Source organism: Plectropomus leopardus, chromosome 2, assembly GCF_008729295.1.
Source record: "Plectropomus leopardus isolate mb chromosome 2, YSFRI_Pleo_2.0, whole genome shotgun sequence".
Taxonomy (NCBI): Eukaryota; Metazoa; Chordata; class Actinopteri; order Perciformes; family Serranidae; genus Plectropomus; species Plectropomus leopardus.
Window position 1 is genome coordinate 10,707,928 of NC_056464.1, and position 10,373 is coordinate 10,718,300.

Below are 10,373 nucleotides of genomic sequence, written 5' to 3' on the forward strand. Positions count from 1 at the left end.
TGCACTAAATGTTTTTGCTGTTGGAATTGCTAATTATTCTAATTGTTAATTATTTTATGGCTCATGTATATATTTTTTCATTTTGTACAAAGGGTTTAACTTAACCCGTGCCACACAGCAATGATAGCAACCGTTTCACATTGGTACAGGTTTAGTAGTATACAGTGGTTATATTATTATATTTTTCAGTGCAGTGGTGTCTGTATGCAGTATTGGCCCATGCACAAGTTCAGGTATGAGAATCAGTATCAAGAAGAAAAGAGTCAGTCAGTCACTTGTTGTGCTTACAGTTCACGGCTGGCTTTAAACAATTATGAAATCTGTGGTGACTGGCTGATAGCAAAGGTGTCACTGCATTTGTGTATCAGTGTATCATCTTTGACATATATCCTGTTTCCTTGTTTCCTGTGAATTCTGAGGTTTAAAAGGGAATTTATCCATTGTATTTATTTATTTTTTTTTAAAAAAGAATACTTTTCAAATATTGAAACATGACAAAATAATACATAAACATATTAAGTAGCTACTTGCTTATATATAGCATGTTAAATATTACATTTGTAATCTCAAAGGAATTTTCAGGTTAATTTGAGATGAAAATTTGTTAATTTAACTAAAATATTCCTTAATATCGTCAAAAGTGGCTCACAGCCTCAATATGTGTTGCCTTGATGTTTTTCTTCAGTCTAAAAAAAGTTTGTGGTTTTCTGCAAAAGCACACATCCTGTCATGTGTTAACAGAAAAAAAGTCTCGCCTCTCGAGTGTAGCATCACACCGTGTGAGGATAAACATGTAACAGACGTTCTAGTCTTGTTCATCACACTTGCAGCATAGTAAGACAAACAGAGAGAGAGAAGGAGAGAACTGTCCTTGTTTAAACCTTCATTGCCATGGGTCACTGCTGCAATGAGACTCATCAAAACGGTAAGTCTTGACTGAAGATGTAACCTAAGAGTGAGGCGTAACATGATCATAATTTATGTAAGGGTGGATGTGAGTTTTAAAGGGCATTTCTGACATACAAATTACATTACTACAGTGATTAGTTATGCAAATTGTTCTGATTATACTTTATTGTTTTACTTAAGTAACATTTTCGGTGTCAGGCCTTCACCTTTAGCAGAGTATTTCCTACAGTGTGGTGTTAGTACTTGTACTTAAGTAAAGGATCGGAATAAATTCTCCACCAGTGGATGCTACCATGGTAACAATGTGATCTAATTATTCATTTCCAAAAAATTCTGATGAAACTGCAAGAAGATGAAGGCAGTCAGTGAAACACAGTCAGATGCCTGTTTAAGTATCACTCAGTGGGTTAATTAGGTTGGTGCTGCTTTGCCCAAAGGCGACGACATGCAACATCATGCACAGAATGGGTTTCACATTGTGATAAAGTTACACGCCACTGCGATTTGTAATATTCATGTAACAGTATGTTTATCATAATATATGTTGTATAATAAAATTCCTAGTAAGATGACACTTAATTCCCCAGATCCACTTCGTTTAAACCAGTTGGACACCATCCACTCAAGTTACAGGAGAGAACCATGAAGAATTACCATTATGTTACTGAGCACCAGCTGGGAAAAAAGTGATACGAAAAATATTTTTGCTTGCATACACAAATTACCCTGTGATCAACAAAAAACAGTTGCAGTACGCAGAAGACATGGGTTGAAAATTACAGATTGAGACACAGCAACTTTGACTAAACTTGTGACTTGAGTGGAAAGACTTTAGACTTTTTTGTGTCTTGCAAAACAATGATTCAGTTGCACATTTGATACATAGAGTATATACCCTATTTAATACATAAGGAGCTTACAGTGTTCATGCCCATGTGAGTGCTGACTCAGCAGCGATAACATTAAATCAAAAAAGTTGATCAACACGATAGCAATACCGAATGCCTGAAAGTGTTACTGCATTATATCCCATTATGTTATAACTAAAAACAACATTAGTGTGTCAGCAGATTACCTTAAAACCTTACCAATAGGGTACTATAGGGCAGCCTTTGTGTAGCCTTAGAAATCAAGCCCGGGGCAACAAAGTCTTTTCAGATGAAAAGATGAACATTTTCATCCTCTCCTCTTTCATTTGGACTAATGGTGTTTGGACGATGAGAGCACAATGTTTGCAAAGACTTTACTGAGAAAATAAGCTTAAATCAAAAAGAGTGGAGCGAACACACAAAAACGTTAAGTAATGTGGTAAAAATACAGAAATTGCATATTGATTGAATATTTTACTTTATTTAAGCGCCATATAGATCCAGTGAAATGTCAGAGCAGGCATCACTTTGGACTGCAAGGAGGCTCTGCAAATGTTTTTTTGAGATCGGAAATGCTTCCAACATGTTTTGCTGAGCATGTGTTCTTGCAACAGGAACCTACTGCACTGTGCAAACACAATTCACACATTCATGTGTGTGAGTGTCTCTGTAAAAACCACATCTTCTTCTGCAGAAGATAGCAGAGCACTGCGGACAGTAAATCTGTAGTTTAAGGTCACCTCTTTTGGGACTCAAGTTTGACAAAAACAAATCAAAGCCAATGGCTCTCTATAGATACAACACAAGCTCAACTTAAAACTTACCTGTTTATTTATAATAAGGCTGCAGTGAACCAATAACAAAATGACTTTTGATATGTTCATATTGTCTGACCAAAATCAGCCTGTGTTTTTGAGTTCACAGTGCAACACAGTTGATTAATTCTTTTAAAATATTTTATTCTGTATCAAAGTTTTTTTATGGAACATGCTCTGTAGAGAAACTAGCTAAAAGTGCTTTGCTCATGTGTTGGCTGCCACAGAGGCGATACAGTGGTTGGCACTGTCACCTCACTGTGCAGGAGGGGTTTTTCTGTGGCAAGTTTGCATGTGTGCAAATGTTTTCCATAGATGCTTTAATTTCCTCACAAAATACATGCAGTTTGGTAAACTGTGAGTATGGAAATAAGATTCCTGACACACTGAAAATGGCACCTCTTGTTTTGCACAATCTAGCAAGTGAGCAAGGGGTTATTCCACAGTTAAAAACTTAAAAATACTTGCAGATTCATAATTCCTGGATTTTGCCAAGTGTGATGAGTCAGTATAATTTTATTAGTTTAGGTAGCTCAATTTTTTTGGTGGAAAAACCAAATTAAAAAAGAAACACAAATTATAATTAAAAGAAGAGTGTTTTTATGGGTGTTGAAACACATCTATAAGGGTTCTTCAATTATTTCAACTGATCCATGATGAATATTATTCTTTTTCTCTGTGTCTCCAGGTCAGAATTTATTTTGTGAGCCATTTTATGTGCAGGTGCTACTCGGGGCTATCAGCACAATACTCATCTTCTCACTATTTTGGAATATTTTTTGCTGTGCATCAAAATGTCGCTCAGGTAATAATCTTTTTTGGTCATGAGAAATCCATTGTAAACACATTAATTTTTCTCTGTGGTGAATGTAATGTTCTTGATAATGCAACAGGAAAAGGGAGATGCAACCCGAGGACAAGACGAAGGTATTTAGTTTTTACATTCACTGCTCAAAGGAAAAATAATCTTCTTTAAATGGTCTGCATTTTTAAAAGTCAAATCGAGAATCAAAAAAAACAAAACAAATGTCATCTTTGTTGTCCAATGAAAGACGGAGCCAGAGGCAGATGGAAGACAACCCTATTTATGGAAACATAAGTTACATGCAGACTAGTAAGTGCCCTGTATGTATGTGTGTGTCTCTCTCTCTCTGTGTCTCTATCTGTGTCAACAGTGTGATGTTGTTTTCCGCAGGCATGACTTTGTTCACTGGAGCTGATTCTCAGCTCTCCTCCTCTGAGAGGGATCATCACAGAGTCAGCTCTGACTCACAGGTAGAGTCTTTAAACCCCTTCTACAAAGGTGTGGGACAGGATTGTTTTAGATCATTCTCCTAAAATATTTTTTGCTTCTCCATCCAGCCCAAATCTCAGGACTGTTATGCCAACCTGACCCTGAAGCCCCCCAGGCTGCAGTCAGGCCGCAGCTCTCCACAGATACAGTACTCAGATGTGGTTCATTTAGAGCAGCCGCCAGAGTCAGAAAAGGATGATGACGGCAACATGGATGCCCTCTCCTGCATGTCTGATCTGTATGCTTCTGTACAAAATCAACGCACCAAAACTGTTGACACTGTGGACAGCGGAGAAGGCTACGCCAACCATCTCTGAGACGCCACAAATAGTCTTTGTGCAACTTGACCTGCCACCACTGGATGGCACTGTTTGTTGTTTGTTATTATTTCAAAACTGAGAAGTAGCCCAGCTCATGCAGAGGATCTGTATTATATAGTTATGACAGATAATGTTTTTTTTGTTGTTGTTTTTTAATTGCCTTGTTTTGGTGTTGCTAATTTCAATATCTTGAAATTGTTCATTATATGCTAAATCAAACTGGGATCATATATTAATGCCATCTTTACTGAAATGATGGGTTATTAAAGTTCCCCTCCTGACATGTTGCAAGATACTCTGCTTCAGATAATAATCTTTTATTAATGGTTTTTTAACCAAAAATTTTAATATTTAAGTGTCTGGTTTTCTCACAATATTTGGCTTCATGTGATGTCACAAAATGATCTTCATATAGCCTACATGTTACATTATTTATGGTCAACATGAAAAAGTGCGTTAAATCATTCAGCACAATGACGTTCAAACATGGTCAGTGTCGTTGTACTGTAAATACTTGCTCGTTCTTCTTGCAGCAATCTTTCCTGAGGCTCACTTAATGTCACTTACTTTTGATAAGTCAATGTTTCAACCTTCTTAAATCACTGATCACATCTGAACCAACAAAAAGAGTTGCTGAGCTACAGCTTACACAGAGCAGAAGATGCCTGTTTTATGCTTTCCCTGCAACTCACTCATCACTGCTTCTGCCCATAAAATGAAGATATATTGTTGTGCAGTACATACATTCAATTAGGCTTCCTTGAAGAAAGGTTACATTGTTCTGCACTTTGTATTTTCCATCACACAACTTAATTTATGACTGTGATAACAGTTGAGGAAGCAATAATCAGTGTGGAAGATGATAAGCTTTTATAATGATTTATTTTGATTAACAGGACAGCTGTGGCATTGTCCTCAGGGGTATTCACATACTTCTATTTGTAATCACTATTTTAAATAGTATAAAGAGTTTCTGAATCAGTGCTAAATCTAATCCAGAATCAGTTCTGTCACCAGAATCTGTGACTTTATTTCTAAAATTATGATTACAGAGGACATTTATGTGCCATTTATAGCTAAAATATCATCATCAGATATTGCCCCACACATTAGCATGGTGCTAAGGACAGAACTGTTGATGGTCTGTTGTCTACCACTTTGGTTCAGACTGAAATATCTCAACAATTGTCGACAATCTTGCAATAAGATCACTCCAGCGGCAGTACAGCAATCCAAGATTTAAAACAAATGTCAGCCAGCAGAGGCCGGGAAATTGTACTTTCCCTGCTTCCTATTTCCAGGCCCCTCCGCATCTCACCTTCACACCAAACCTTTATTTTTATCTCACAACTGCAAAGTTTCATGACTGCATCTTGCACAGTTGTAGCCCAATTGCATTGACAAAATCTGTCTTCAGGCAGACAGACAAACTGACATATTAACACCTGTCAAAATACTGAAAATGGTTTGGGTAGCTCCCACTGTGATAGGTACGACTATAGGACCTCATTTTGCCATGATGGAAACAAACACACACAAACTCACAAAAGGAAAGCAATACCAGCTGTCACAAGATTGTCACGGCTGGAAACAATTAGATGAATTGTTATTAGATTTTTCATGTAGTGCCACCAGCAGCTCAAAATATTCACAATTACCCTGTGAAAAATCTCAACCCTACTCTTGGCACAGAATTCACAAAAATATTTGTGATTCTCAGATAACATGTCTTAACGACTTTAGTGATCCCTTGACTTTTCTTCAAGCCACTAAGAGGTTGACATTTATGGTTTTATGTGAAATGTCACTTTTACTTATCAGATAGTCTACTGCAGTCATTTATTAGAGGTCAAATTTCAAAGTGTTATTACCCACAGTGGTGTGATGTTCTTGATAAAAGCTGATTTAACAAACTCAGACAAACGCAATGTGCTATCTCCTTGAAAATGTGATGTGTGAACTTATTTAGTACCCTAAATCATTCTCTGTCATCAGTTAATGTGATACACAATTTCAAGTGGAGGAATTTTCCAAGAAGAGGATCGAACCAAAAACAACGTATATATCGGCAGTGTGAGTTATAAACTTTATATAAAATGCAATTGAAATGGATAGTGAATAGAACTTTGCTTTACCATCATCCATGATTAGATAAGACATTTTTATCAGTTAATAAAGGACACTGTGATGAAGAAGATTCCTTAACCTTTGTGACTAATGATGTGCACTTAAATAAATGTAATCTTAATCCGGATGGACAAAACAGCACCTGTTATCTTGTATCATCTTTTTTCTCAAGGACACAGTAAAACTTTTATGGACTTAAACGCATTGTTTATTTTACTGAGATACAAATCTAAAGCTCTGAAGCTAATCTATAGATAAACAAAGTGGTAAATAGAATACAAGCTTACAGTGTAAATCAATAAACTCTCTAACTAAGCAATTAAATGCAGAGGAAAGAGCAAAGAAGAGATTTCTCACCCTTGATCTCCAGAATAGGTTGGCAGTAAGCAGGTGTTTAAAGGTTAACAAGCTAATGATATCTGAGATGCTTAATCTTTTATGCTGTTTGGCTGACATGAACAGGGCATACTTTATTCTTAGGGCTAATGCCCCTCACAGACTCAGACTCTTTATCTTGTTAATTGATAAGAAGATGTTTGATTCACAGAAAAACATTCATTGTCTCAGGAGGGTCTACACAGGGGTATCAGCATATGGCCCGCAGGCCAGAAATGGCCTTCCAAAGGTTCATTCCAGTCCACTGGATGACTATACACCCAAGAGGCTTTTCACTGTGAGCAGAATACAGCTCCCTGAAATATAAAATAAAAATGAATACCTTTTGTGGTCGCACTTGAAGATATTTAACATTGTGCAAAATATATTGTATTATATATCGTTGAATTGTTAATCAGCAGCTTCAGTAAAAAATAATGTGTGTCAGACTTCTGTCTTAAAAAAAAAAGTATTGGTTGAAGCCCATTGATGAGGCACTGACAAAAATTGATAACCTGTTTTGTAAATGGATGAATGTTTGCAGAATGTACTTTTTCATACTACAAGAAAGAATTCTGAGGTGTTGTTATAGCTTATTGTGCAACAGTTTTACTGGCCCAACACACTTGAGATCAAATTGGAGCTGTATATTGCCCATAAACTAAAATGAGTCTGACATCTGCAACCTCTAGATAAAAATAGCACCCTTTACAACTTGTGTGAAACAGAGTAACCTAATATGCATATAGGGGATTTTTAGTATTAGAGGGAGATAGAAACAGTCACAGTCAATGATGTGACGCTAAAAGCAAATATTACTATCTGTATAGGTTTTGATATTAGATCAATTCATGTATTCAGATGTACTCAGAACACTAGTTTAAAATTGAAACTTATACATTTTTATGCATCAGATAAATAATTGCAAATGTAAATTTATGATGAAATGGAAAAAAATGAAATGAAGATGTTGATTGCTACAACACAATATAAATAATAAAAAAGAGTTCGATTCATTTTTTAATTCATTTATTTCAATGGAATTTCTAAAAATATACATAAAATTACATAATATATAGTCATTGTCACTTGCAAATAAGTGTGGAAAAACATCTACATTTTGAAATAGTTGTAATGACAATTTCATTAAAATGTAATGATCAAAATGACTGCCTCTGTGTGTCCACTTTGGTGTCCATTGAGCTCATTTGTACTTTTTCATCAGGGCTAATCGCCGTCTTGAGCACCTCCACACTGTCAAAGTCAGAGGGCATGTCAAAGAAAAGCTCATCATCAAAGCAGTCCTTGTCAGACGGGGATGCCATGAAGGACAGCTTCATGACCAAACCAGTGAGAATCCCGCCAATTCCAGATGCTGCGATGGTGGTGAAGACAGCTGCCACCTGGTACAGAGCTTGTTCTTGTGCAGTACGACCCAAGCCCGGCTTCAGCCCAGGAATCAGCCTCTGCAGCTCCAGGAGCTTTGGATCTCCCTCAGGTGGAGCACGGTGGGAAAAGATCTGGTACATGCTGGGCCCGTAGGTCTCCTCAGTGGCGAGAAGGATGGCACAGATCCCTGCGGTGGACGATATGAGGCCAGTGAGCCCGTGGAGGTTGTGAATACCGCACTGATCTTGGATCCTCATGCGTCGGGCCATAAAGGGGGTCAGGTACTTGTATCCAAAGAAACAGGCGGTGCAGCCCATGACGCCCAGAGCGTACGCAGCTACAGGGGAAATCATCATGTCCACAGAAGCTCCGACAGTCACACCACCTGCCAGAGTCACATTCTGAACATCAGCCATGGTGAGCTTGCCTCTTTTGTTGAACACTGCAGAGAGTGCGAAGGCGGTGATAGTGGATGAGCTTAGACCTATGAAAGTGTGGAGTATTGCTCTGTGTTGATCGTCACCCTTAAAGGTCAGAGCAGAGTTAAATGACGGCCAGAACACCCAGAGGAACAAGGTTCCCATTACAGAGAGGATGTCAGATTGATAACTAGTGATCTCTTTAGAATGTCCTTCATTCAGGCTCGGGCGGTACAGCACAAATGTCACCCCTAGACCAAAGTAGCAGGCAAATAGGTGAATGAGAATAGTGCCGCCTGCATCATTGATCCGAATGTATTTCAGTACAGCCCACTCTGTCACAGCAAACACGGGGACCTCCAGCAAAGCCATGACCAGGAGCTGAACAGGACTGGTCTTCCCAAGCACGGCTCCAAAAGAGATGAGCACCACAGCACAGGCAAACTCTGCATTCAGCAGGTTGATCACTCCCAGGTGAATTTTACCATCATAGTAGAACTGGAAGAAACCTTGCATCAGGATGGCCCACTGGATCGCAAACGTAGCTGTAAGAAAATTGAAGACCATTCCACCGAAGCCGTAGAATCGGAAGAAGGCCAGTAGGCAGCCGAAACCTATGAAGATCATCACCTGCACGTCGGCAAAGTAGGGGTAGTCTCGATACAAAGAGTTGTCCATTGGGTTGGTCTCGTTGTTTTGAAATTTAGCGTTGGCATTGTCATCGTAAGTGACAAAAAAAGCATATAGCAATATCATGACAACCTCTGACACCAGCACCAGCGCTGGCAGGCGCACCTTCAAACTTGTAGAAGCATTCATGATGATGAACGGCTCGCAGTGGCTCCCCCAGCTGCAGCAACTCCCATTTTATATCTTTGTTTATCAGATAAGAGCAACTAATGGCATTGGAACATAACCCCATTCATGACATGGTTATTAACGGTGCAGCACCTTGAGAACAGACTGTACTGTAAACCCTCAGAGTCCTCAAAATCTGAAAGATTATGCAATAGTTTGACCACACATCACAGTCCTGTCTTGACTAAAAGTAGGAACACAGAAGTTTTTTTACTTAAACTTATCATTATGAAGTCATCTAAATGTAGATTACACAATGTAATGGTCACAGAACAATGACTGTCAGCGTTTAGACTGACTCCCCATAAAGCTTGCCTTTACGTCTACCACTGTTTCTGCAGTAGCTGAGAACGGACAAACCAAACACAGACTCTAGATAGGGCCATTTGCATTTTCGCGTTTACTGTTACCCACCATAATTTGCAGCCCTTTCACAGTGAGAGTGTCAGAAAAATACACATTTTGTTTTATCATGTGAAAGTGCTTTATTCAGTGTTTTCACCAGTTTACATCATTTAATCCTGTGTTTTAGGAGAGAAAAAGACTAAATATCTGGATCAGAAAAAAAAGGTGAGCACACATTAGCAAGTTCTGGGCTAGTGTCCTGTTTCCTACATGCCAAACAGCATCAGAGAAACACTAATTTGTAACACTGAACTGTTTTATTCTCTGTTTTTACTGGTTTAAATCACCTGGTCCATTTATTTTGTAAAGGATTAGGTCTCTACGGATATAAAAAAAAAACTCCTGAAAATGAGCACTAAGGGAATTCTAACCAGGAGTTTCAGCTGGTCGCAATCTGCAGTCCCCAACGCTTGATGTCACTAAATTCCTCTCACGCTTACACACTGTTCTTACAGAAAAAAACCACATGAATTTCATATGATCAAAAACCCATGTGGTCACAAATGGCGTACATGTGTTTTGCACAAGCTCATGTGGTTTTAGAACACTTTCATGGTGCTTTTGTGTGAAACCATGTGAAACCCATGTCTACA

At 38.3% G+C, this 10,373-nt stretch overlaps 2 protein-coding genes across 3 annotated transcripts; one reads left to right on the top strand and one right to left on the bottom strand.

The window, feature by feature from the left end:
- The first annotated feature begins 789 nt into the window (after positions 1 to 789).
- On the top strand, positions 790 to 4,502 carry LOC121960213. 2 transcript variants are annotated; one of them, XM_042509844.1, is made up of 6 exons: positions 790 to 925; positions 3,282 to 3,398; positions 3,487 to 3,520; positions 3,646 to 3,707; positions 3,789 to 3,868; positions 3,956 to 4,502. In XM_042509844.1, exons 1-6 carry the CDS (start codon positions 892 to 894, stop codon positions 4,202 to 4,204), a joined length of 576 nt encoding a protein of 191 aa, XP_042365778.1. In that variant the 5' UTR covers positions 790 to 891; the 3' UTR covers positions 4,205 to 4,502. The 2 variants fall into 2 exon arrangements, with proteins under 2 accessions (XP_042365778.1, XP_042365770.1); XM_042509836.1 differs by having other exon boundaries at positions 3,646 to 3,868.
- A 3,367-nt stretch (positions 4,503 to 7,869) lies between these two features.
- Positions 7,870 to 9,336, bottom strand: LOC121961227 (ammonium transporter Rh type B-like). Its single transcript, XM_042511134.1, has one exon. It carries the CDS (start codon positions 9,334 to 9,336, stop codon positions 7,870 to 7,872), a length of 1,467 nt encoding a protein of 488 aa, XP_042367068.1.
- Between the last annotated feature and the right edge of the window lie 1,037 nt (positions 9,337 to 10,373).

Coding starts and splice junctions, on each gene's coding strand:
- LOC121960213 (XM_042509836.1), top strand. CDS start 892: ATGGGTCACTGCTGCAATGAGACTCATCAAAACG. Junction 926..3,281: donor CAATGAGACTCATCAAAACG/GTAAGTCTTGAC, acceptor CTGTGTCTCCAG/GTCAGAATTTATTTTGTGAG. Junction 3,869..3,955: donor GAGTCAGCTCTGACTCACAG/GTAGAGTCTTTA, acceptor TTCTCCATCCAG/CCCAAATCTCAGGACTGTTA.
- LOC121961227 (XM_042511134.1), bottom strand. CDS start 9,336: ATGAATGCTTCTACAAGTTTGAAGGTGCGCCTGCCAGCGCTGGTGCTG.